At 40.4% G+C, this 26,518-nt stretch overlaps 1 protein-coding gene across 7 annotated transcripts in view; it reads left to right on the forward strand.

The window, feature by feature from the left end:
- ABHD12 (abhydrolase domain containing 12, lysophospholipase) overlaps positions 1–26,518 on the forward strand; it is a 66,543-nt gene that overhangs the window by 11,753 nt on the left and 28,272 nt on the right. The window contains exon 1 of one of the 7 annotated variants that reach the window (XM_077866039.1): positions 26,298–26,381. The exons of the other annotated variants lie outside the window; for them this stretch is intronic. Coding sequence (XP_077722165.1) covers positions 26,313–26,381 — 69 coding nt within the window. The 5' untranslated portion in view covers positions 26,298–26,312. Of the gene's footprint in view, positions 1–26,297; positions 26,382–26,518 lie in introns of those variants that run through there. 7 annotated transcript variants of the gene reach the window in all.

Here is a 26,518-nt window from a genome sequence, read left to right on the forward strand (position 1 = left end):
CACACCCCAGGCTGCGGGCGGCGCTAAACCGCTGAGCCACCTGGGCTGCCCAAGGCCTTAATGTTTTCAATTCTATTGAGTGAAATTGGCCCCGTTACTCCCTGTGTTCGAATAAGATTTTGAAGATTGTTCTTCAGGTTTCCACCTGTGAACTAAGAAAAATGTAACCAACTCTTAGTCTTGGGGAATGAATCCTGGCTTTACATGTTATGGAAATGTTTACATATTATATATTACATACATATTTTACATACTGTTTACCCTTGAACAATATGGGGGATGAGGGTACCCAACCTCACACGCTCAAAAAACTGTATATAACTTTTGAGTCCCCAAAGCTTAACTAGTAGCCTACTGTTAACTAGAAGTCTTCCCAATGAACAGGTGATTAACACATATTTTCTATGTTATGTGTATTATGTACTGTATTCCTACATAAAGTAAGCTAGAGATAAGAAAATAATATTAAGAATGCCTAGGTAGCTCAGTGGTTGAGCATCTGCCTTTAGCTCAGGTTGTGATCTTGGGGTCCTGGGATCAAGTCTCGCATCAGGCTTCCCTGTCTGTGACTTTTTGGGGTGGGGAGTGGGGACCAGAGAGGGGCAGAAGGGAGGAATTAACAAGGACAAGATGAAACTTTTGGGATGATGAGTATGTTCACTATCTTGATTGTGGTGATGGCTTCAAAAGTGTTCACATGTATTAAAATTGATAAAATTAGAAACTTTAAACAAGTGCAGTTCATATCAACTGTATCTCAAAGCTGTTTAAAAAATAAAACAAATGTTATAGAGCTTTTATGTGAGCATTTTGAAACAAAAAAAAAAATTTTTTTTTCCCTAACTTTCATTCTCACCTGTGTACTTGACACCACCCAGAACTTCTGTGGGTTTGGCTGCCACCAGCCTTGGGGATTCTGAGCATGGTTGGGTGATCAGAAACCCTAAGGAGAAAACCCAGGGGGACTGAATTTTATTCTCTTTCATTCTAAAAATTTTCTGGATATCATTCCAAATGAGGATTTTGTTGGATTGGAAGAGTGGACCAGATCCAAGGACCTGAGCTCAGTCCAAGGACTTGAGCTCAGTCCCCAGCAGAGGCCTTATCTTGAGCAAATTATTTAATAGCTATGAGCTTAGTTTCCATATCTCTATACTGGGAGTGTTCACTGTCCTGCCTGCTTCACTCAGTTGTGCTAAGATTGCAACAAGATCAGATCAGCATTAAACAAGTATAAAGTGGCATAATGCTTTTCTCTCTCTCTGTCTAGTCTACCATTTCTGTCAATTTAAAAGAACTTCACAGGAGACATCTATTTTACATGTTAGTTTGTTTTCCCAGTATGTATATACTTCTTTGAGATATTAAATTACTTATGTTGCTAATACATGTTCAGTTCTTATATTTTTGCTTTGCATTGCCACAGGTTTCAGAACTTTCTCAGATACCTTTTTTGGTGTGAAAGTAGGTTTGGAAAGCAGGTACTTTCTTGTTCTGGTTGGTAAAAAGTACTTAGTTCTGATAAACAGTTCTAGAGCAAGACAAACAATGCTTCTTGAGTGAACAGCTAAATGAAAAAGGAGCTAAACTAATTTCCCAAATGAGACAGCCTTTTGGAAATATTTATTGTGGGAAAATACATGTAACATAGTTTACCATTTGTAAGCTACAATTTCATGGCATTAAGCACATTCAGAAGTTGTGCAGCCATTGCTACTCTCCGTCTCTAGAACCTTTTCATTTTCCCGAACAGAAACTCTGTACTTATTAAACACTAACTCTTCACTCCCAACCTCAGCCCCTAATGACAACTGTTAAACCTTCTGATGACTTCAGGTTCCTCATAGAAGTAGAATCAGAATATTTGTCCATTTGTGTCTAACTTATTTCACTTAGCATAACGTCTTCAGGGTCCATCCACGGTGTGACATATGTCACAGTTTTCTTCCTTTTTAAGGTTGAATAATATTCCATTGTGTGTACATAACCACATTTTCTTTGAGACGGCTTTATTTTTATTAGGGATGAGGAAAGTTAAAATTATTTTCTGTACTTGCACTGTTGATAAGATAGAGAAGCAGTGTATAAAAAAAGGAAAGCAGTGTATTGATTTTTGCCAGTATAAACCTTCCTATCATTTGTGCATTAGCTCTTACCGCCATCGAAAATCCAGGACTTGTGCTGTCCTGACTGGGCCAGGAAGAGCAAAACCCCATATTAGATGCTAAAGAGATGTCATTATGCTAGCTCCGTTTGAGGAGTGAGGCCAGAATTTTATCTTCTTGCCTGTAACCAGTACTGCTTCCATAAACGAAAGAAAGCATATAGGAACAAGAGCCCTGAAGTGAGATCTGGGGGTTTCTGGAACGAGTTTTGCCCTGAAATGAGGTCCCTCTTGTGTACAAAGCAAACAGAAAACAGGACAACAGGTGTGAAGAGGAAGGCAGGAAAAATGGAAGAAATCTGTGGTACCATTCCTGAGAAGCAGGAATCCTGAATATTGGCTTAGGGGGGCCATGGCAGTTTTTGAAGTAAATTTTTGCTGCATGGAAGAGAAATGAAAGAATAAGGACAGTATAGAAAGTATCTTATAAAGGTAAATTTATGTAGTGTTTGAATACTGAGACGGTGTCCTTTGTATCTTTTTTGGTATTAAAATGTTATCAGATTAGCTAGTTTTTGAAATCCTCGCTTGGTAAAACTAAAAAATTGGTTAACACTGTGTCAGTCCTCACTTTGTGGAAAATTTTGCTAGTTCGTAGCTTACAAAAATCTAGGAACTGGTGTGTGTGTTTGGTGTGTGTGTGCGCGTGCACACGCATTTGCATAGTGGGGGACAGGTAGGGGTAGGTTGAGAGAAGCCACCTCTGGAGAGGTGAATCAAGCCTGCTGCTGATTCCAGGCTGTGACTGCATATGAGGGCTGGCCACAGAAAGATCTGATGGGTGGCTGCCACTTGTGTGCAGTATGGTTCCACTGTACTTAATGCCTGTGTCCACTCAGTGGACCTTTGTGTAGGAGCTGAGGCTACCACACCAGGTCTTGATCTGAGGCCCCTCAACAGTAGGAACGCTGTGTTTGCAAAGCTTTGAAAGCAGCAGTCTTCCTGATCAGCCTACATATCTTGTGTCCCAGCCTCCCCTGTCTTTCAAAAACAGCATCTAGCAAGTTGGTGATTGCTGATGATGGGCGAAAGGAAGGTAGGTGAAGGAGCTACAGAGTGCTAAGGGGTGGGCTCCTGAGGTCACAAGCCTGTGCAGAGTTGATGGAGGCTTGGCCTCCTTTGGGACCTTCTCAGTAGTTTAGCAGCTCCCATCTTATCAGTTTTGCCAGAGTGGCTGGCAGGGTCTGGATACCTGCTGCAGAGGCTGTGGGGAAAGCAGACCTCCAGGGAAAGCACTGCATGAAGCTCACCTTGCTAGCCCCTCTGCTGTCTGGTCAGTGACTGTGAGTCAAGGGGACCTTCCAGTTCACAGCATAAGTGACCACGAACATTGAAGGATGAATCTGTCCAGGATACCTGTAGTCAACTCCAGTAATGATTTCTGTGTTATCAATGTACACTCTTTTAATAGATCCTGGAAACTCAGTCTTCCCGGATAGGAAAATTCAAAGTATGGGATGCCTGAGTGGCTCAGTTGGTTCTGACCACCTCTTGATTTCAGCTCAGCTCTTGATCACAGGGTTGTGAGTTTTAGCACCACAATGGGCTCCATGCCCATTGTGTCTCCACCACAGACCCTAACTTTATAAGATATAGTCAGTATGGAATTGAGCTTATGCAGACATACTACATTAGTACGTTGACAGTGCTTGTTTAGGATCATATGATACGAGATGATTTTTATTCTTTTTAATGCTTTGTTGACAACTTTGCAAATTTTCTACATTTATCTGTTAATCAGCTTTTTTCATAAAGGTCTGAAAAAGTAATCCCTGTTGAATCTTGCAAGTATATTCCCTTTTTCCCTTTCCTTCTCACAGACATCTTTGCAGTTATTTTTTAAAATTTATTTAATTCATTCATTCATTCATTCATTCATGAAAGACAGGGAGAGAGAGAGGCAGAGACACAGAGGGAGAAGCAGGCTCCACGCAGGGAGCCCGATGTGGGACTTGATCCCGGGACTCCAGGATCATGCCCTGGGCCGAAGGCAGGCACCAAACCAAATAAAATCTTAAAAAAAAAAAAAGAAAAAGGTCTCTCTGGATGTGTAATAGGAGGGTAGTGAGATGGAGGTTTCATTTAGATGTTTCTTTTGGAAGGCCAGGGTATTGCTCTGAAAGCGGGGTGTGTTCAGAGAGTATATGAAACATAGTTAATGGTGTATGGGAAGGAAATTTTGCAACTTACAATTATATTCATATTTGAAATTAACCAACATACACATGCAGACCAATTATACATGCGTATAATTTAATTTTAAATGCATACATACAGAGGGCATGCTGCAAAAAATGTTGGTGGAAGGTATAGTCACAAAAGTTTGGGCCCACTGTTCTGTGCAAGGTATGTTGTTGGCCTGCCCCAGAGAGACAGCATTTGGGGTGGTTAGAGGCAGATGGAGTTGAGATGTGTTTTGGAGACTTGGTATAGGTTGGAAGTGGAGGGAGGTAGGGGTGAGGGACTAGTGTCAGGAATGACTCCTGGGGGCCTGTGTGGGTCTTGGGCACATGGTGTTTGCTGAGGTGGAGAACTTAGAGGAGAAGCAGATTTTGGGAGTAGAAGATCAAGAACTTGGTTTTGGAGGTGCTAATTTGAGTGGTCTGTGAGACTCCAAATGGAGATGGTGAGGAGACCATTCAGTCCTTCAGGTTCCACATTGTTGGGTCTTACCTTAGGGCCCTCTGGCAGGGAGAGGAATTTTGGTGAGGACAGACCAGGTCATGCTGCAGAACCCCTGGCTTTCAGGTATGTCTCGCTCCCACTACATGTCCAGCCGTATGTCCATTGTAGGCTTGCCTCACTGAGGTCACCTGGGGAGCCAGGCCAGAGCAGGGGCTTCCTCCCTTCCTCCATCTTGCCCAAGGTTGCTGCTCCTAAAGTCTCTTCTCGCTTACATTTCCTCAGTCTCTAACTTTAAAAGGGATGGGGATGGCCATCCTACCATGACCCGGTGGGTGGGCGGAGAACCAGAGATAATTGGTGAGCAGCACTGGTGACTGCAGGTAATTCTGCAGAGGGGGCTCATGGGCTTGCCATCTTTAGTAGTTGATAGTGGGGGAGCACCCGGCATGCATAGCAGAGAACATCGTGCCCTCCTGGCCTTCTTTTGGGTTTGGGCGTGCCCCAGGGGGACTCGGGAAGAACTCTCCTCAAGGAAGGTCCTTTGACTCAGTAGAAGGTTCAAGTATTCTCAGGCCCAAGGGTCCGACTGTCAGCTTGTTAGAGCTGGACAGAGACCACCCTGAGGAGCCTGCTGGCCCCACAGCAAGACCTGTACCTGGTCTGGCCTCACTTCCTTTCTGATGCTGCATAAGGCATTGCTGGAGTCATTTCTGCATCAAACTACTGCTTTCGAACACTGGTGTGGTCAAAGAGTAATTGTAATTTAGGCTACCAGAGCAAGAAATTAGAGCTCAGGTGGACAATTTGGCCAAGGAAAGGGCCCCTGTCAGGGTCAGATGTGGCCCTCAGAATGTGTCCACCCACTCCCAGCCCCACAGAGGCCCTCTCCATTCAGTTTAACATTGCTTGCTCCAACTGCAAGGTACTGAGTTAAGCATTTCGTTTCCTTGCTCGTTTACTCTGCACAATGGGCCTTATAGGCAGATTCCCCTACAGTTGAGGACATTGAGGGTCCATATTGGTTTGCCCAGGGCTCTGGGCTCTGAGTGACAAGCCAGCTCAGCCCTGCTCTGGTGCAGTGTCCGCCCAGAAGGAATCACAACACACTAAGACTCCAGCTGCCTGAGAGGGCTTAACTGGGGGCCTCTCTCTGGGTCTTTGCCAAGTCTGTTCCCTCCCCTAGTAGAGGAATCAGGGCAGGTTGTTTGAACATCTATCCTGGGAATAGTAAGATGAAGAGCTAATCACTATCAATTGGGAGGCCAGAGGGGAAGCAGGCAGCACTCCTGTAGCACCTGACTCAGCAGGGCCTGCCCAGTTGTCATTGGTTTCCCACAGCTGGAGAAGGTAGCTCGGCCCTTCTACCAAGGCAGTGTGTGTTCTTCATCTGTGGTGCATCTGAGGGATGTTTATGGAGCCTGTGCAGGTGGAGTCATTCCCCAGTGCAGTGCATGAAAGGTCCTGATTGTGGGGAGGTGAGCAGTCTGGGGCAGTAGGGGCTGGCTGAAGTCACACCCCCAGGAAGGCCAGGGCAGCCACATTCCCTACAGTTTTAAATGCTTGGGTGTCATTGCAATATGGAAAACCACCATCTGGCAGCACACAGGTGTGACTTGAATAGAGAACCTTGCAAGTGCTGGGTGTTGATTGATTCGTGGCATCTTAAGGGGAGTGTGAGGGCATGTGCCAGCTGCCCCGTGGGGGGCCCATGGACTATGCAAACCTCAGCAGTTTGAGTACCAGGGGCAGAAAGGAACCAGCAGGAGGAGTGACTGGGGGATCCTGACCTTGGGGGTCATTTTCCCTTGGATGTTTTGCAAATACTACTTGACTGGAAGGTTCTGGATAATACCCTTAAGCTATACTTTACTTTTTCAGCTCGAAGTGCAGGAACTTCATGTATATAAGCAAGCTCAGTCACCCAAGATTTCCTCATCTGTGGGGCTTCCTTGGTTCCTGGATTTGGCTCTACTCTCTCAGGAGGAGGACTTTCTTTATCCACCATCAGTACCTCATACTATTACCCTCTTTTATAGCTCAGAGTGGGGAAAAAGGAGACTGCCTCCTTAAAGTATGACAGTTTTTATTTCGTGACATGCAATCAGAGATCTTTTAAAAAATAATGCCTTTTGAATTTTCTCAAAGAAAATATTTTGCTCTTTTACCAGGAAATGGTAAAAATTAAAACGAACAAATGATAACTTCATCCAACAGGAGTTTCCTTAGCTTGAGTTCAGAGAGACAGTATTTCTCCTTAAGCATGACAAACTCAGCCTCATTCTTTTTTCTGTATTGCCATTAAAAGTGAGGACAGGGATCTGTGTTTTAATAGCTTCATTTATTTAAAATCTTCCAGTTTCCTTGTGAAAGATGATAGCAGATAATGAAAATAAGGCTCTGCTAGTCCTAACAGTCTAAAACAGACTCACTTCCTAATACCATTTGGCTCAGAATACCCAGCTGTAGCTGCTCAGAGAATGTGATAGCATTTATTCTTTTTTTGTTTTGTTTTGTTTTTTTTTTTTTTTTGTGATAGCATTTATATGAGGGTGGGGGCCTTTTGGGAATGACTGTACCATTACTTTTTCTATCTCCTGGTCCAAGTACAAAGTCTTGGACAACTCAGACCTCTTAGAGAAAAATAACGTCTCCATTGTTCAGTTATGTTTGTGTATCTCTTTAGAAGGCACAGAAGGAGAAGATAGGAAAGAGAAAACAAAGTCGGGTTAAGGTAAGAGACAGACATGTGATTGAGGCAGGTTTCTAATTCTGAGCTTCTGGAGAGGCTTGAACACTGTCAGCCTAAGAAAGCGGGAAGGATGGGCAAAAACTATGCAGACCAGACAAGTTCATATATATATATATGTATATTTATATATGTGTTTATATATTTTTTTATATATACTTAAATGTATGTATATATATTTTTTAAAAGTTAATTTTTTCTGACAGTACAGTCCTGTTTTGCATAGGATTTTGTGGACTTAATTTTTTGACTTGCAAGACTTCTATGGTATTGCCATGTTCCCCAGACTGCATAAGATCCTGTGTATCTGTATAAATGGTGTGACCCAAGAGTATCCTTGTCTTGGACATCAGCAAAAATGGTCTGCGTTCATTTCCACATGGACAATGTCTCTTATATACAAGCTGTAGTTTTCATCTGTAATATGTGACATGCAACATTTTAGCTCAGAAGGCATGAGGCTTGGCAGTTGATGCTGAAAAACCAGATGCTTAAAGATTCTGAACTGTTGGGCACCTAGCCATGATCTCATGGGTCATGAGATGGAGCCCCATATTTGGCTCTGCGCTCAGTGAGGGAATCTGCTTAAATATTCTCTCTCCCTGCCCGCCCCCAACTTGTGGCAGGCACTCTCTCTCAAATCAGTCAATCTGTCCATCTTTTAAAAAAGTTCTGAGCTGTAAAGTGTGAGTAAACTTCAGTGGAAGGCCATGTTCTGGTGCCAGAGCTGAGTCCAGTTTGAAGGTCCTCCTGCTGTTGGCAGTAGGAGCCAGTAGGTACAATGCAACCTCCTTTGTTTTTTTTGTGTTTTTTTTTTTAAAGAAATTTATTTGTTTGTTTGTTTATGTGTTTGTTTATTTATTTATGAGAGAGACACAGAGGCAGAGACATAGGCAGAGGGAGAAGCAGGCTCCCTGCAGGGAGCCCAGTGTGGGACTCTATCATGGGACCCTGGGATCACAACCTGAGCCGAAGGCAGACACTCAACCACTGAGCCACCCAGGCACCCCTGCAACCTCCTTCCTGACCCTTCCTGCTTCAGGCTCTACCCACACCCTTCTACCTGCCAGGAACCCCTGTGTCAGGCCTGTGGATTGGCATTGCAGGTCGGAACAGCCTTTTGGGCCAAATTCTGGTTATTAGGTTTTGCTTCCTGCCAAATGATACGTCCTGCTTTATTAAACTTATTTGATTTGTTGAAGCCAGAAACTCCTATCCTTTTTGTTTATTTGCTTATGGTTTAAGTCTTGAAAATAAGAAACTTTAGATCCTAGAGATAAAGGATTAAAGAATTCATTTGGCCACTCTAGGATAGACTTCCTTTGTCCCCAAATTCTCCATCCCTCCCAGGTTACACAGAGACTAGGGGTGAAAGAGTCAGTCATCCTCAGCACCCTTCCTAATGCTGGGGGAGGAAGATACCAATTAAAACTCGGAGATTCAGGGGGCAACACATTAATGATTACAGCCGTTCTTTTTTTCTTTTTTAAAGATTTATTTAGAGGGCAAGTGAGCACATGTACACAGGTGGTGGGGAGGGGCAAAAGGAGAGACTTCAAGCACATTTTCTGCTGAGTGAGGAGACCAGTGGGGCTCCATTTCACAACTTGTGAGATCATGGCTTGAGCTGAAACCAAGAGTTGGAGGCTTAACCGATTGAGCCACCTCGATGCTCCTAAGGGCAGTCATTCTTATTCTTTATTTTTTTTTTAAAGATTTTATTTATTTACTCATGGAAGATACAGAGAGAGAGGCAGAGACATAGGCAGAGGGAGAAGCAGGCTCCCTACAAGAAGCCCGATGTGGGACTCTCTATCCCTGGACCTGGGATCACTCCATGAGCCAAAGGCAGATGCTCAACCTCTAGACCATCCAGGCGTCCCAAGGGCAGTCATTCTTTGATGAAATATTGATTGAGCACAGACGAGGGTCAGCACTGAGTTTGACTCCTCAGGTAGATGGAAAGGCACTGCAGGTGAAGTGGGCAGCCAGGCCTGAGGTCTGCAGGGAGCTGCTGGCTGGCATGGTCTCTAGATCCAGGCCAAATATCCTTGTTTCCTCAACTTCCATGAGATCACAGTTGTTCTCCAGCAGGAGACCTGGGTCTGGTTTCCAGGGACAGAAACTAATGTTCCCAGGTCCTGCTCTGAAGTGCACCCAGCCGCTGCTCGGCCAGCACAGAGGATGCATAGGACCGGCTTCGGTTTGGCTCTGTTTCCCCCTCTGGACTCTGCATTTCTGAGTGTGCATAAAGAAGTTACCATATTCTCAAGCATGTGTTTTGAGTTGGTTATCTTTTTGTTTGAAGTATAGTTGACACACAATGTTACATTAATTTCAGTGCAACTAGTGATTCCACACAACTTCAGTAGGTTGTACTTCGCTGAACCACAAGTGTAGCTACCATCTGTTACCAGACACCACTGTTAACCATACTGTGTTCCCTGTGCTGCAGCTTCCATCCGGTGACTTACTCATGTCCTTCTGGAAGCCTGCACCTCCCCCTCCCCTTTCCCTATTTTGCCCATCCCCCACCATCTGCCCACTGGCAACGATCAGTTTGCTCTCCATCAGTTTGTTGAGTTTTAATAAGTTCTTTATAAATTTTGGATACTAACCCTTTATTGGATGTGTTGTTTACAAATATCTTCTTCCATTCTGTAGACTGCCCTTTAGTTGTGTTTTTTTTCTGTGCAGAAGCTTTTTTATTCTGATGTAGTCCCAATAGTTATTTTTGCTTTTATTTCCCTTGCCTGAAGAGACATATCTAGAAAAATGTTGCTATAGCTGATGTCTTATTGCCTGTGTTCTCTTCAAGGATTTTTATGGCTTCAGATCTCACATTTAGGTCTTTCATTCATTTTGAGTTTATTTCTGTGTATGGTGAAAGTGGTCCAGATTCAGTCTTTTTGCTGTCCAGTTTTCCCAACACCATTTGTTGGAAGAGACTTTTTCCTATTGTATATCTTTATTTGGGAAGATTAATTGACCATATAATTGTGAGTTTGTTTCTGGGTTTTCTGTTTTGTTCCATTGATATATGTGTCTCTTATTATGCTAGTTCCATACTGTTTTGATTACTACAGCTTTGTAATATTAGTTGATTCCATAATTGTGATACCTCTAGTTTTGTTTTTCTTTTTCAGGGTTGCTTTGGCTATTCAGGGTCTTTTGTGGTTCCATAAAAATTTTAGGATTGTTCTAGCTATTTGAAAAATGCTGAGGTATTTTGATAAGAATGGCAATAAATATGTAGATTGGGCAGAATGGACATTTTAATAGTATTTGTTCTTTGGATCCTTGAGCATGGAATGTTGTTCCATTTCTTTGTTTCATTTTCAATTTCTTTCATCAGTGTTTTATACTTTTCAGAGTACAAGTCTTTCACTTCTTTGGTTAGGTTTATTCCTAGGTATTTTATTCTTTTTGGTGCAGTTATAAATGGGATATTTTAATGAAGATTTTATTCATTTATTCATGAGAGAGACAGAGAGATAGAGGCGGAGGCACAGGCAGAGGGAGAAGCAGGCTCCACGCCAGGAGCCCCGATGCGGGACTCCAGGATAACGCCCTGGGCCAAAGGCAGGCGCTAAACCGCTGAGCCACCCAGGGATCCCATGATTGGAGTGTTTAGTCCATTTATATTCAAAGTAATTATTGACAGACATGTATTTATTGCAATTGCCTACCTGTTTTGTTAGTCAGTTGTATTTTGTGAACTTACCGGAAGAGTCTAATAAACAACCAAGTGACTGTCATTAGAGTAACTTTTAGTGTAGTTGCTTGGTTGGAGGCACAGACTGTGAAATGGAAAAAATTGTGGAAATCTTAGGCAGTGGAAAAAGTTGCTGATGGTTCTGATTTTTCTGCTTTAATGATCATAGGACAGTAATTCTTTGATCAAGGTTTCAGTGGTGCACAAACTAGGCATGGCATTGATGGCGTCTACAAAGGTGAAAGACAAAGTCTGTGCTAGAATGAGTTCATCATGTTGGAGAAGAGAGCTTTCCTTTACCAACCATTTGAATGGTTGGGCCTGTGAGTTAACTGAGAATAGATAAAGTAACTGGAGAAAAGTTTATTATGCATGTAGGAATACTCTAAGGAGAAAGAAGCTCCCAGAACAGCTATATAAAGGTTTATATACTAGTTTAATAGAGGGAGGGGCAGGATTAGGATTAACCTCTGTAGGGTGGAAGGTTCTGATGAGCCCTCTTTACACAGTTTTTTCATAATGTCCCTGTGCCAAGGGTCAGTCACCTCCCTGACTGGAGGCATTGCTGGAAGGGCAATTTGTGGCAACTGACTCTTATAAACCTCCAGGCAGAGAGGGAAAGTTGAGATAAGATTCCTTTCTGTATAAGTTGTAGCTCAGATGTTTTCACTTTGAGGTGACCTTTAAGCTGTTTCTGATGGGTTATCAGTCCCCACATTCCCCTCATTGCAACTTCCCAGGCAGTTTCCCAAACATGGGGTGGTTAGTTGCTGCAGGGAGGACTTAGTTACTGAGGTTGAGATAACAGATCTGCAAAGGGAAAAAAAATACAGAACAAGGAAGTAAAACAGAAAACAAAGATGAATGGCTAGAGCAGATTATGAAGCCAGCATCTGAGTCCAGAGGGCAGTCAGTTGAGGATTTTTAAACACTGAATTTGACATATTTTTAGGTGGTGGAGTGAGAGTGGCAGTGACAACACAAAGGATTCCCTGGTTTGAAGTGAGTATCTCTGGCAATGCTGTCCTACACCCTGTTACTGTAATGAGCCCTTTGGAGTTTACATCAAGTTGACTGGGTTCAACTTGCAAGACTGCTCCCATCCTTGGGGAAAGTGGAAACTACAAAACAATCTGGAGTCCCAGTATGGGTCTGGACAGCCAAGTTGTAGTTTTCAGTCACCCCACGTCAGGAAGCTGGGCAAAAAATCAGAAGTGTTGCATTGGAAGGTTGTAACCAGATATTGAAGGCAAGGGGGAATGGGTGGTACTTGGCTGGCTCAGCTGGTAAAGAATGTGACTCTTGATCTTGGGGTTGTATGTTGGAACCCCACATTGAGTGGAGAGATTACTTAAAACCTTTGAAGGAAACTGAAAGAATCAAGAATTTAGTAGGCTCTGACAAAATGTGCAAGGTGGCAGGATCCAGTCCTGTTTATGAGTAGATAATAAAACCTCTGAGTTAATGAACAGAAACAGAATCTGATAACCCACGTGGTTTTTTGTTGAAACATAAAATTTTTTGATACATTCACTTCCTTTTTAGATCAAGGATAATCAAAGTAAGATGATTTTTCTTTACAAAATAGTTCTCATTAGATTTGGCCTGATTATTTACAAAAGTGCAGCAAGATTGCCAATTGAACACATAGGTGTTTTTAAGTCTGTTTTGCTAGAACTTTTTATAAGGGATCTCAGATTAAACTTCTAAAAACCACTCAAGCTGAGTGAAGTAAGCCAGTCGGAGAAGGACAAACATTATATGTTCTCATTCATTTGGGGAATATAAATAATAGTGACAGGGAATATAAGGGAAGGGGGAAGAAATGTGTGGGAAATATCAGAAAGGGAGACAGAACGTAAAGACTGCTAACTCTGGGAAACGAACTAGGGGTGGTAGAAGGGGAGGAGGGCGGGGGGTGGGAGTGAATGGGTGACGGGCACTGGGGGTTATTCTGTATGTTAGTAAATAGAACACCAATAAAAAATAAATTAACTTTAAAAAAATAAAAAATAAAAACCACTCAAAGCTAGGAAGCCACTCCAGGAAGTGCAGTACTGGTAGATTTGGATGGAACTCCTCTCGTCTTGAAGTCCCCAAAATATCTTATGGTCATTGGGACTGCCAGATAGTGACCTACCTGTAAGTAAGGCTGGGACCTTTTAAGTCAAGTACCAGGACTGTTTTTCCAAGAGAGCTTCTTTGTAAGCAGTGGCTCCAAAAAGTAGATGTTAGTTCCTTAAAGCTGTCTGATTATATGTGATGGTATGCATCGTTCCCAAGTATGACACTCCACTCAAATTATAAACTGTAATGGATTGCAAACACTTTCAGGGAAGAATCTGTGTAAAACAACTATCTGTGGATGACAAAAAACTTAAAATGACCACGGTTAAAGATCTGATGAGAGTTCATTATAAAAAAACAATTGTCAAGGAAATTTGGTTATTTCTGTGACAGATAGCATTTTAAATCTTAACCAGAGTTATGACTGGTTATACTAGGCATATATATTACATTATGCCAGGTATACATATCATGGGTAGTAAGGGCATTGACACATTTCTAGGAACTGCCTACAATTTCTGAAATACTTACATTACTGATATTTCTCATGTAAATATAACCTAGGGGAGGTTGAACATCTCTTATTTGACAATGCTGATATGCAACTCAACATATCAAACCTAATTTTTTTTAAGCTTTTATTTTAAGTAATCTCTATACACAACGTGGGGCTTGCACTGACAGCCCCAAGATCAAGAGTCACAGGCTCTATGGACTGAGCCAGCCACACATCCCAGAAACCTAATTATTTTTAACATCTCTCTTTTCACAAGATAAAGAACAAATCTTTGTGACTTTCCAGGGACTTTCTGGGAAATCCCAAGGTCAGTTTGAGATGAAGGTTTTATTAGGATTTGATATGGGGAAGGAAGGCAGACTATCGCAAATTGTCAACAATGTCAAAAGGTTTGAACGCTTCGCTAACTAGGATCCTAGGTCACTGTGAAAGAATACATAGCTACTTATTTAAGCAAATTGACAATAAAAGAATTCAAAGTAGCTGTAGGAAATAATATGATTGTAACAAAACAACCCTAGGTGTTTTAAAAGTGAGAATATTTGGTTAAATAGTCAAAAACGTGATAAAGATTAAAATAAGGCACAGGAAAGTATTCTGGTAAGACATAGAGTCTTTGTCTTCTAGGCAGATAGCTTAAAATGTAAAGAAAAAACCTTTTATAGTTCCTTCTAAGGGCATAATTATTGCCTAAGAAAATTTTAGCAGTAAGAAACCAAACTCTAGTTTTACATAGGTATTGTTGATACCAAGGCTTATTTAAAAAAAAACCAAAACAAAACAAACAAAACCTTATAGATAAATTCATCCAGTCTTAGCCAGCTTTAACCACACAACATGAAATTCTTTTTGACAAAAGTTCTGCAACTTTCTGAATCCATCTGCTCTCCCTTTTTCTTATTCTGGAAAAATAAGTTGTTTTACTTTAGTGTAAAATCTATTTTTCTCAACAAAAATACATTCTGTGTTCCTTGTATATTTTTCATGCAAAGTTGCCTTTCACTCTTATTTCTAATGGTTTCATTTACATATTATGGTTAAAATTTGTAACCATTAATCTTTATCTTATAGAGGAAAATGAAAATGATTGTGAATTGTCTGTCATATACCAGCATTTTGTAGCAGATTAGCAAATTTTTTGAATATACCATTTCAGTTTTTATAGGTAAATGCTTCCTCACAGTACAGTTTTTCAGTGTGACCAAAGGGACATGTTTATTAACAATCTCAAATACTTATTTTTAGCATCTTTACTGTATAAATATAAAAAGGTAAAAGTATATAACGTTAAACTTATGCTTAAAGATTGTTTTAATGTTTTCTTACCTAGAATTAATTTAGATAGTTAAGGAGTATTTATTCTTTAACCTATCCTAACGTAAAGATTTTCAAAACTATTTTTAGGCATATATATTATGAAACATAATTATTGTTAAAAAACCCATTTATAATATATTTATTTCACTTATATCAACCTGATATCTGTGTTCTTAACAATTATGCTTGGGTTGTTCTGAAAAGATTCCATAAGACATTAAGCAAAACTAGCCATCATCAAAGTTATTTCCCTGTTAACTGTATAACATGTGCATGTTAGGCAGGTATCAAAAAAATTATAAAAGCAAAAACCCTAAGAAAGTTAAATACATGTTTTTTATGTTTTATTGCTGTGCTTAATATATGCATGAAGGAATGGATATCAGACAATTTTTACTGCAAATTTACTTGGTAGATTTACTTGTAGAGAGATTATTTTATTACTCAAATGGAATTACAATCTATGCTTATAGTATACTTAAATGCTGATAACTCAGAAGATGTACCTGTTTTTATTAAACTGACAATACCAAACTGATCTTTACATGTGAACTTGAAGCACATTTGGATTAGTTCCTATATTTCTGAGATTTTGAGGAATATTTATTTATATCAGTGCTTATTTCTCTCTAAGCCAATTAGAAGAGAGCTCCTTTAAGGGATTTTATAACTTAATTTGGTAATACCATCTGAAGGTAGGAAAATAACACATATAGGTAATGTGTATATACATATATACATACATACATACATACATACATACATGAAATGCCAACAATGCAAATAAAGATCTTACTGCTTTCATTCTGAAATTCTAGCCATGAGTCAGGCATAAACACACTAATAAAAAAACTCAGTAGCTTATGTAAGGGTTGGTTCCTGGCCCTGCTGGATGGTTTTATCTGAATTGTGTTTTTGGGAGATGGAGCAAGTTAAGATACTTAATATGAGGGCTGATATTTGTGGGAGAGGCTTTTAAGATTGTTGTCTCCCCTGATATGTAATTTTGGGTGAGGGACTTTATGGAAACACCAAGCAGCAGTCCAGGTGTTTCCATAGCTCAACCAAGGGGGTAGAATATCCAGCCTGTTTCTGATTCTCTTAGGCCTCAAGGGTTTGCGTTTGCTGGTCCCCGAGTCCCTTCAGAGCCCCTGATGGAGGCAGGCCCTGAAGTCCTACTGACTGTGGGGAAGGGAGAGGTCTAGGGGGTGGACTGAGGGCTGGAGGAGGCAGAAGGAGGAGCCAGGTGGGAAAGGTCAGTTCCTTGTGCAGTCCCGTCTGGAATCCGTTTGAGGAGACAGCTTGGGATTTATAGCCAACAAGCAGATTTAAGGAAATCAGTGGATGGAAATTTACTAAGAAGACATATCAAATGTAGAGCAATTCTTGCTAAATTGGCCTAATTCCTGCCAATGGCAGGACAAGGACTGAGACATCAAAAACGGGATGAGAGGCTTGATCAGTTATCAGGGTGGGGGAGGATCCATGCTAAGGGCAGACCAAGGTTGACTCCAAGTGAGGAAGAGGCTCAGATCTTGTTAAAAGCTGAGAAATAAATAGTAAGGGAATGTCTAATGGCGTAAAAATATTTTACAAGTTAGGTGGTATCAAATTCTTGGCTGTCAACAAATATTAAAGAGGGCTTAATTAAGCTACCAGTTCATCAAAAACAATTTTTTCACTCTGATTTTTGGCATATAACCCTGAAGGAATTAAAAGAAGTGGTGGTAATACTAAACTTCAGTTCCCATTTATTGATTGAAGAAGTCCCTAGCACTTACAATTTAAAAACAAAAACAAATAGAATTGATGCTAACCCCTGCCTTTATTCTGTCAATAAATTACATACATCTATACACATGATGCACTTGGAAAAGTAGTGGAATCCATCTCATTACAGGTGTATTTGTCAAAATATATTTGTCATCTTGATTACTATGTATATTAATAATTGTAATAACTTCATCCAAAAGGAAACAGTTTTATTTTTTTTTAAGATTTTATTTATTTATTCATGAGAGACAGAGAGAGAGAGACACAGGCAGAGGGAGAAGCAGGCTCCATGTAGGGAGCGCGATGTGGGACTTGATCCCGGGACTCCAGGATCATGCCCTGGACTGAAGGTGGCGCTAAACTGCTGAGCCACCCAGGGATCCCCCAGAAAGAAAGTTTTAATTTTTTTTTTTTTTTTTTTAATGATAGTCACACAGAGAGAGGGAGAGAGGCAGAGACATAGGCAGAGGGAAAAGCAGGCTCCATGCACCTGGGCCAAAGGCAGGCGCCAAACCGCTGTGCCACCCAGGGATCCCCAGAAAGAAAGTTTTAATGTAGAATCTTATTGCTACAGAGATTTAAAATGTTTTTATTTCTGTTTTTTTTTTTTTTTTAATTTTTATTTATTTATGATAGTCACCAAGAGAGAGGGAGAGAGGCAGAGACACAGGCAGAGGGAGAAGCAGGCTCCATGCACCGGGAGCCCGACGTGGGATTCGATTCCGGGTCTCCAGGATCGCGCCCTGGGCCAAAGGCAGGCGCCAAACCGCTGCTCCACCCAGGGATCCCCTTTATTTCTGTTTATATGCATTTTTGTTCAAGAGGGATATAACAAGAATATCAACAAATAGTTTGAAGTATAAAACATACTACATTAGGATTATACTGTGGGAAGCAAAATAGGAATGTAAGTTCAAGGGGAAAAAGGAAGCACAGGTTTCTGACCTAACAATTAGCATATTCATGTATTTTCAGAGGGGATGATAGTAGGTATTAAGTCACTATGGTATTTTGATTCTGTTGCATACACTTAAGAGAGTTATATACTTTAAATGATCAGTATTTACTATATATCAAAAATTATTTCCTATTTAAGTGTGTCAACTTATTTAATTTTAAAAATTTTTTAGAGATTATTTATTTGAGAGAGAGAGCAAGAGAGTGCTCACGAGTAGGAGGAAGGGCAGGGGGAAGGGATCTTCAAGCAGACTCCTTGCTGATCTGGGATCCTGAGTTGGAGCTCAATTCCAGGATCCATGAGACCATGACTCAAGCTGATACTAAGAGTTGGACACCCAACTGACTGAGCCCCACAGGCACCCCTAAAAACTTTTCTTTTAAGATTTGTTTGAGAGTAAGAGAGAGTGGTGGGCAGGATGGTCAGAGGGAGAGAGAGACTCCTTGCTGAGCACAGAGCCAATGTGGGGCTTGATCCCATGACCCTGAGATCATGACCTGAGTCGAAATCAAGAGTTCAGCGCTTAGCAAACTGTGCCACCTAGGCACCCTTGATTTTTCTTAAGATTTTATTTTTAAGTAATCTCTACACCCAACATGGGGCTTGAACTCACAACCCTGAGATCAGGAGTTGCATGTTCTTCCAAGTGAGCCAGCCAGGTGCCCCAAAACTTTTAAACTTAAATTGTTTGTATGTATGTATCTATGTTTTTTTTTTTTTTTTTTTTTAAAGTAATCTCTGTGCCCAGCCTGAGGCTGGAACTTATGACCCCAAGATCAGGAGTTGCATATTCTTCCAACTGAGTCATCCAGGCACCCCTTTATTTTTTTATTTTTTTATTTTTTTTTTTTTTAATTTTTATTTATTTATGATAGTCACAGAGAGAGAAAGAGAGGCAGAGACACAGGCAGAGAGAAGCAGGCTCCATGCACCGGGAGCCCGACGTGGGAATCGATCCTGGGTCTCCAGGATCGCGCCCTAGGCCAAAGGCAGGCGCCAAACCGCTGCGCCACCCAGGGATCCCAGAGGCACCCCTTTAAACTTATAACAAATTTTAGGTGTCAACTTTTAAATGTGCAAAGAGATACACAATTTAAAAATTCTTATGAGAGTGAGATAGCAAAAGCAATGGGAGAAGACTGGTCCAGATATTATCTGAAAACATGTTTAAAGAAGGAAAAAAAAGTCAGGTCCTCAAGTCCTTACATGCTTGCCCGTTTCGTCAAAAGTGCACACATGTCCGGCTACTTGTACCTAGGCTGTGCACTGCTCCTCTGCAGGGGCATGGGCACCCTAGTTCCAGAGCCGTGTTAAGCAGTACAGTGTAGGGATTGATAATCACCAGAAGTGATGTAAAGATTACTTTAGGGTGGAAATATCTGCCATTAAGTAGAGCATGTTCTCTCCCCATGATCTGAGAAGAGACCACTTCATGTAGGTCCATTTCCCTGCTTGGTCCCTGGTGACATCTGAGGCTGCATCAGTTATTTAAGACTTCCTCCTTCCACTCCCAGGGGCAGCTTCTGCTCCTTGCTTTGTCTCTAGTCTTTCTCTCTTTCTGCCCTGACCCATGTTGACATTATGAACATGGCGAGTTGTTTTTGAAACTGCAGGTGTCAGCCCATGAGTGCATAATAAAATGAATTCAGTGAATTTCAAAAGGGATTTTTGACATTGTTAAGCAGATACCATCTTCAGCTTCCCAGTAGCTGAGCGGCAAAGTGTGTTTCATGTATTTAAATTGCATTCCTTATATTGAGGGTCAGTTTCATGAAACAGACACCTTATAATCAAGGGATCAAAGAATTCACAAGGGAAATTAGAAACTACTTCAAGACACAACATACCAAAACTTTATGGAATGTAGCTAAAGCACTACTTAGAAATTTATAGCTGTAAATAACAAAATTTTTAAAAGGTCTCAAATCAGTAAGCTAACCTACCTTAAAACATTGGAAAAAGAATAACACTAGACGAAATCTAAAACAAGCAGAAGGAAATAAGAGTAGAGATTAATGAAATAAAAAAGTAGAAAAATAGTAGAGAAAATCGGCAAAACCGAAAGTTGGTTCTTTGAACAGAGAAACAAAACTGACAAACCTTTGGCTAGACCGACCAAGAGAAGAAGATGCAAATAACTAAAATCAGAAATGAAAGTTGGGACAGCACTACTGACCTTACAAAAATAAAAAGGATTGTGAAAGAATAAACAATTGTATGCCACTAAAGTAGATAGCATAGATGAAATAGATTCCGGGCACCTGGGTGGCTCAGGCAAGAAAGTGTCTGCCTTTGGCTCTGGTCATGGTCCTGGGATGGAGCCCTGCATTGGACTCCCTGCTCAGCGGGGAGTCTGCTTCTCCTTCTCCCTCTCCTGCTGCCCCCTCCCCCTGCTTGTGCTCTCTCTCACTCGCTTTCAAATAAATAAATTTTTAAAGTCTTTGAAAAAAAGAAGCAAATTACTAGAAACACATAAATTATTGAAACTGAATTAAAAAGAAACAGGAACTCTGAGTAAACCTGTAACAAGTAAGAAGATTGAATTAGGAAAAACAACAACAAAACAACACCCAGGTGGCTTCATTGGTAAATTCTGCCAAACATTTAAAGAATTTATATCAATTCTTCATGAATTAAAAAAAAATAGAATATAAAGAAACATTTCCCAACCTATTCTATATGGTTAACATTACCTTGATACCAAAATCAGGCAAAGACGTTGCAAAACAAAGCTATAGACAGTATCTCTTATTAATATAGATGCAGAAATTCTCAACAAAATACTAGCAGGCTAAATCCAACAGTACAGAAAATCACTATACACCATGAACAAGTGAGATTTATCCCCGGACTGCAAGACTGGTTTAACATACAAAAATCAATTGGTGAAATACACCATATTAATAGAGGACAAAAAACACATGATCATCTTAATAGACACAGATAAACCATTTGACAAAGTCCAATACCCTTCCATGATAAAACCCTCAACAAACTAGAAATAGAATGAACTTCTTAGTCTAATAAAGGACATCAAAAAACTGCATAGCTAACATCATACATGACAAAGACTAAGTGCTTTCCCCCTAATAACCAGAAAAAGACAAGGGTGTCTACTCTCACCACTTCTATTCATCATTGTAGTGGGAGGTTCCAGCCAGGGCCATTGGGCAAGAAATGACAGGTTATCTTCACACCAGAAAGGAAGAAGCCCAACTGTTTCTCTTTGCAAATGGCATGGTCTTACAGAGAGAAAACCGTAAGAATCTACTGAAAACCTATTAGAACTTGTAAGTTCAGCTAGGTTATTGGATATAAGATCAGTATGAACTTGACCCTTGAACAATGCAGGTTGGAACTGTGTGAGTTCACTTATTCATGGATTTTTTATAGTACAGTTCTGTTTTCTCTTACAATTTTCTTAATATTTCCTTTTCTGTGACTTACTGTATTGTAAAAATACAGGGTATAATGTATACAATACAGGTTAATTGACTTTTATACGTAAGGCTTCTGGTCAACAGTAGGTTGTTAATAGCTAACTTTTCAGGGAGCCAAAAGTTATCAGGTTTTTTAAAAAAAGTTATGATTAGGGACACCTGTGTGGCTCAGTGGGTTAAGCGTCCAACTCTTGATTCCGGCTCAGGTCATGGTCTCAGTGTCTCATAGGGTGGTGAGATCCAGCCCTATGTTGGGCTCCGCTCTGGGAGCGCAGCCTACTTGGGATTCTCTTTCTCTCTTTCCTCCTACCACTCCTTCTCCCCTTCACCCCCCCCTCCCCCCAAGTTATATCAGGTGTTTGACTGCACAGGGGATTGGTAAGGCTAAAAACAGAACTAAAAACAGGTACTCAAGATACTGCAGACCGATGCTTACAGATGCATTGTTCACAGCAGCTAAAAGGTGGAAGCAACCCAAGTGTCTCTCAATAGATAGATAAACAAAATGTGATACACACATACATGGAATATTATTCAGGCATAAAAAGGAATGAAATTCTGCTACAATTATACACGATACAACATACACGAACCTTAAAAACATTATGCTGCATGAAACAGGCCAGACACAAAAGGATCAGGGCCCAACTGCATAAAATCAGTAGTATTGCTATACATTCACAATGAACAATAAAAATGAAGTCAAGAAAATAGTTCTATTTATAGTAGCATCAAAAAGAGAAAAGATACCCTGAAATATTAAATCTTCTCATAAAGGACCCATAACAGTTTCATCATTATACCAAATCTTACTTCATACCCCTGACTATAAAATAGCTCCATAATTTTCTCATTTCCTGTGAAGACAATTATTGGAGAATTAAAACATTCTTTCTTCTAATTGTGGTGTGGACCTTTTCCAATGCACATTTTAATTTGTAAATTTTGGTATGCAGAAAGCTGTTGGAGTTTATTTGGCAAATGGCCACTTTCTCATTCATTAGTTTTTTGTAGTTTTTTGAATTTTGTCTGAAGACAACTATCAAGTATTTTTTCTCTTCCAGTTTTTATAGTTATACTTTGTATCTTCTCTTGCTTTATTAAATTACACTTCTAGAACAGTATTAAATCATGCTAATAGTGAACATCATCTGTCTAGTGTCTTTCGTATCAGTAATGCTTGTTTTTAATTACTGGTTTGAGGTAGGTATGAATATGGTCTTAAGGGAATGTCCTTAATTAAATATTTGTTATTGGGACTACATATTGAACTTTGTTAATCTTTTAATACCTTTCTTTTATTCTCTGGCAATTTCTAAATACATTCACATTGTGCGACATCACCCCTATCAATTTCCAGAATTTTTTCCATCATCTCAAACAGAAGCTTTGTACCAATTAAATGATAGCTCCTCCTTCCCACCCCATGCATCATCTAGCCCCTGGCGAACAGAATTCTACTTTCTTTCTCTATGAATTTGACTATTTTTAGGTGCCTCCTATAAGTGGAATTATAGAATATTTGTCCTTGGCGTCTGTCCTTTTGTGTCTGGCCTGTTTCATGCAGCATAATGTTTTTAAGGTTCGTGTATGTTGTATAATTGTAGCAGAATTTCATTCCTTTTTATGCCTGAATAATATTCTATGTATGTGTGTATCACATTTTGTTTATCCATCTAATGAGAGACACTTGGGTTGCTTCCACCTTTTAGCTGCTGTGAACAATGCACCTGTAAGCATCGGTCTGCAGTATCTTGAGTACCTGTTTTTAGTTCTGTGGGGTATTTAGCCAAGAATTGGAATTGCTGGATCATATGGTAATTCTGTGCTTAACATTTTGAGGACCTACCAAGCTGTTTTCCATATCAGCTGTGTTGTTTTACATTCCTACCTAATATGCTTTTATACTACCAAGATTATTGCATCTCTTTGTACTTTGAAATTCATTGGTAGTTTTCTTTGTGGGACTGTATTGATTGTATTTGTCGATTATACTAAAACCAGCTTTGCTTTTGAACATTCTCTCTGGTTTCCCGTGTTTTGCCGCTAACGGTATGATTTGATAATTATTTCTTAAAAGTTAGGGGGGAGTGCCTGTTGGTGTTTCTGGGTTCAGTGTCCTTCAGGATATATTTCTTCAATAGCTTTACCCAGTACCTCCTTTAGTTCTAGGTTTCATTCATTTTTTTTCCCTAACAATTTGAGAAGATTGTCACTATGTTTTCTTACAAAATAGTCATAATTGAATTATAAAAATTTATTAGCTTAGCAAAGTATGTGATATTCTCTATTAAAAGAGATTATCTCATATGGGGTTACCTCACTTTTCTGATCCCTAATTTTGTATATTCTCTTTCTAGCCCAGAAGTCGCTGGTTTTTTTCTTGCTTTTTCTTGAAGAAACAGCTCTTGGATTTGTTAATCAGTTTTGTATTTTTTCTGTTTGAACTTTTTTTAAACGAAATATTTTTATCTTGCTGATTATGCAAGTGGTAATAGATTTTTTTTCTCTGTACGCCTTTTAAAAAGACTCAAGCTTCCTGACGAGATTCATTACCGACCATAGCACTGATTGAAATAAGATCTAGAGAAATTAAATTTCATTATGGGAGCTTACACTTTTGGGTATTAAAAGAACGTATACTTAATTATTAAATATGGGCATACCTTGGAGATGTTACAGGTTTAGTTGTAGACCACTGATAAAAACAAATACTGCAATAAAGCTAACCAAACAAATTTTTTGGTTTCCCAGTGCATATAAAAGGTAGTTCTATAAAAATTATGTTTATACTCTTGTGTATTAAGTATACAATAGCATTATGTCTAAAAAAATGTATGTAACTTAATTTGCAAATACTTGTTAAAAATGCTAACCATCATCTGGGCTTTCAGCAGGTCAAAATCACTGATCACAGGTCACCATCACACATATAATAATAATGAAAAGGCTTGAAAAATTATGAGGCTTACCAGAATGTGACCCAGAGACATGAAGGGAGCAGATACTATTGGAGAAATAGCACCAGAAGACTTGCTTGATGCAGAGTTGCCACAGATCTTCAATTTGTAAAAAACTCAATATTTGCAAAGCACAGTAAAGCAGAGCGCGCTAAAATGAGATGTGCCTGTATTCATATCAAGAAATAGTATCAGAGGGATCCCCTGGTGGCTCAGCGGTTTGGTGCCTGCCTTGGGCCCAGGGCGTGATCCTGGAGTCCCGGGATCGAGACCCATGTTGGGCTCCCTGCATGGAGCCTGCTTCTCCCTCTGCCTGTGTCTCTGCCTGTGTCTCTGCCTCTCTCTCTCTCTCTCTCTCATGAATAAATAAATAAAATCTTTAAAAGAAAAAAGGAAAAGAAATAGCATCAGAAATCTAGAAACGCATGTCATGTATAAGGAGAGTCTCTCAGGATGAGAAGGAAAGAAGCGTGCCCCAGAGAGCTACCCAGGCACACCTTGTAGGCAGCTAGGGCACCACTGCAGTTGGGGGACAAGGAGGAAGGAGCATGCTGAGAACACCATGCAGGCCTTGTATTTCTAGATTACAAAAACCTTTTCCTTTAGTTATGGAACTCTTGCAGAACCTATTATTTACAAGTCTAGAACTTTCTGATTATAAGAATGGTATACATTTTCTAATTAATATAAGAGCGGTGGAGATTTTGAAACAAAAGCTTTTTTTTTTTTTTTTTTTTTTTTGCTTGTGCTGTGAATTTCTTTATTGTGCTCTTTACTGTTGGTTCCATCTGCTGTCACTAACCACTAATTATCACTCCAGCACTGGCCTCATTTTCCACCCTTGGCTTCAGGTTTCCTGGGGAGTCCCAAAACACTTGATAGCTACAAGCAACATTTTTATTGTTCACTTAAAAACAAGAGCAAGAGGTTAAGTTTTAGTTTATTTTCCTAAGAACACTTAGCATACCTACTCTCTTAGTAAGATGTGTGAAGTGTACAATGGGATATTGTTACTTGTAGGAGTGGTGTTGTATGGTAGATCTCTTGACCTTGCTCGTCTTGCATGATTGAGACTTGGTGCATTTGATTAATAACTCTCATTTCCCACTCCTTACAGCCCCTGACAACCGCCATTCTATTTTGATTCTGTGAGATTGATGATCTTAAACTTTTAGAGCAGCTTCAGATTCAAGCATAATTGAACAGAACGTACAGACACTTCCAAGTATACCTCTGCCCCCACACAGGGAACCTCCCCCACTGCCAATGTCCTGCGCCATAATAGAACATTTATTACAGTCATGAGCCCGTGGGGACACATCATCACCTCCCAAAGTCCGTAGTTTACATTCGGGTTCAACTTGTACATTTGGGGATTTTACCAACTGTGTGATGACATATCCCCACTGTCGTGGTACCATGCACAATTGTTCCTCTGTGCTCTGCCCGTTCATCCGTCCATCCTGCTAACCTCTGGCAACCAACAATCTTTTTACTGTCTCCGTAGTTGTGTCTTTTCCAAGGTGTCATGTAGTTGTGATCATATAGTATGTAGCCTTTTCAGATTGGATTCTTTGACTCAGGATGTGGGACCCAGAAAATTTAACAAAAATCCCCTACCCCTGGACAAGCAGAGCAGAACTAACTCCATTTTATGCTGCACCTGCCACCTCCTGTATGACCCCCACATGACCTGCTTATTGCTTAAGGCGCTGCCCCACCCTAGTCAAGCCGCTGGACACACCCTTATCGGAAATCGGCTCACAACAATGTAACCCCGCCCTGTGCCCGCCACAACTGCGCATCGATTCTGACCAAAGTAATAGGCCAGCTCAAATGGATACTATAGGGTAAGATGTAATTCGATTGGCCACCTGCGTGTGGACCGACATGACTGTGCAACTTTCTGCGTATCCCATTGGCCACTGGTCCCTATAAAGCTGCTACCCCTCTTAGTCTCGGGGTCCAAGTCCCTGCTCCCCTGTGTTGGATATACTTGGACCCAAGCTCGAGCTTGTCAATAAACCCTCATGTGTTTGCATCGGTGTCGGCTCCTTGGTGGTTTCTTGGATTCGCGATCTTGGGCACAACAAGGAGCAGTAAGTTCTACTGACTGATAATAAGTTTGCTCCAAGTCCTTTCATAGCTAAATAGCTCATTTCATTTTAAGCTAAATAACATCCTGTTGTCTGGTTGTACCACAGTTTGTTTATCTAGTTACCTTCTGGAGGTCATC

This window comes from Canis aureus, chromosome 22 (assembly GCF_053574225.1).
Source record: "Canis aureus isolate CA01 chromosome 22, VMU_Caureus_v.1.0, whole genome shotgun sequence".
Classification (NCBI taxonomy): Eukaryota; Metazoa; Chordata; class Mammalia; order Carnivora; family Canidae; genus Canis; species Canis aureus.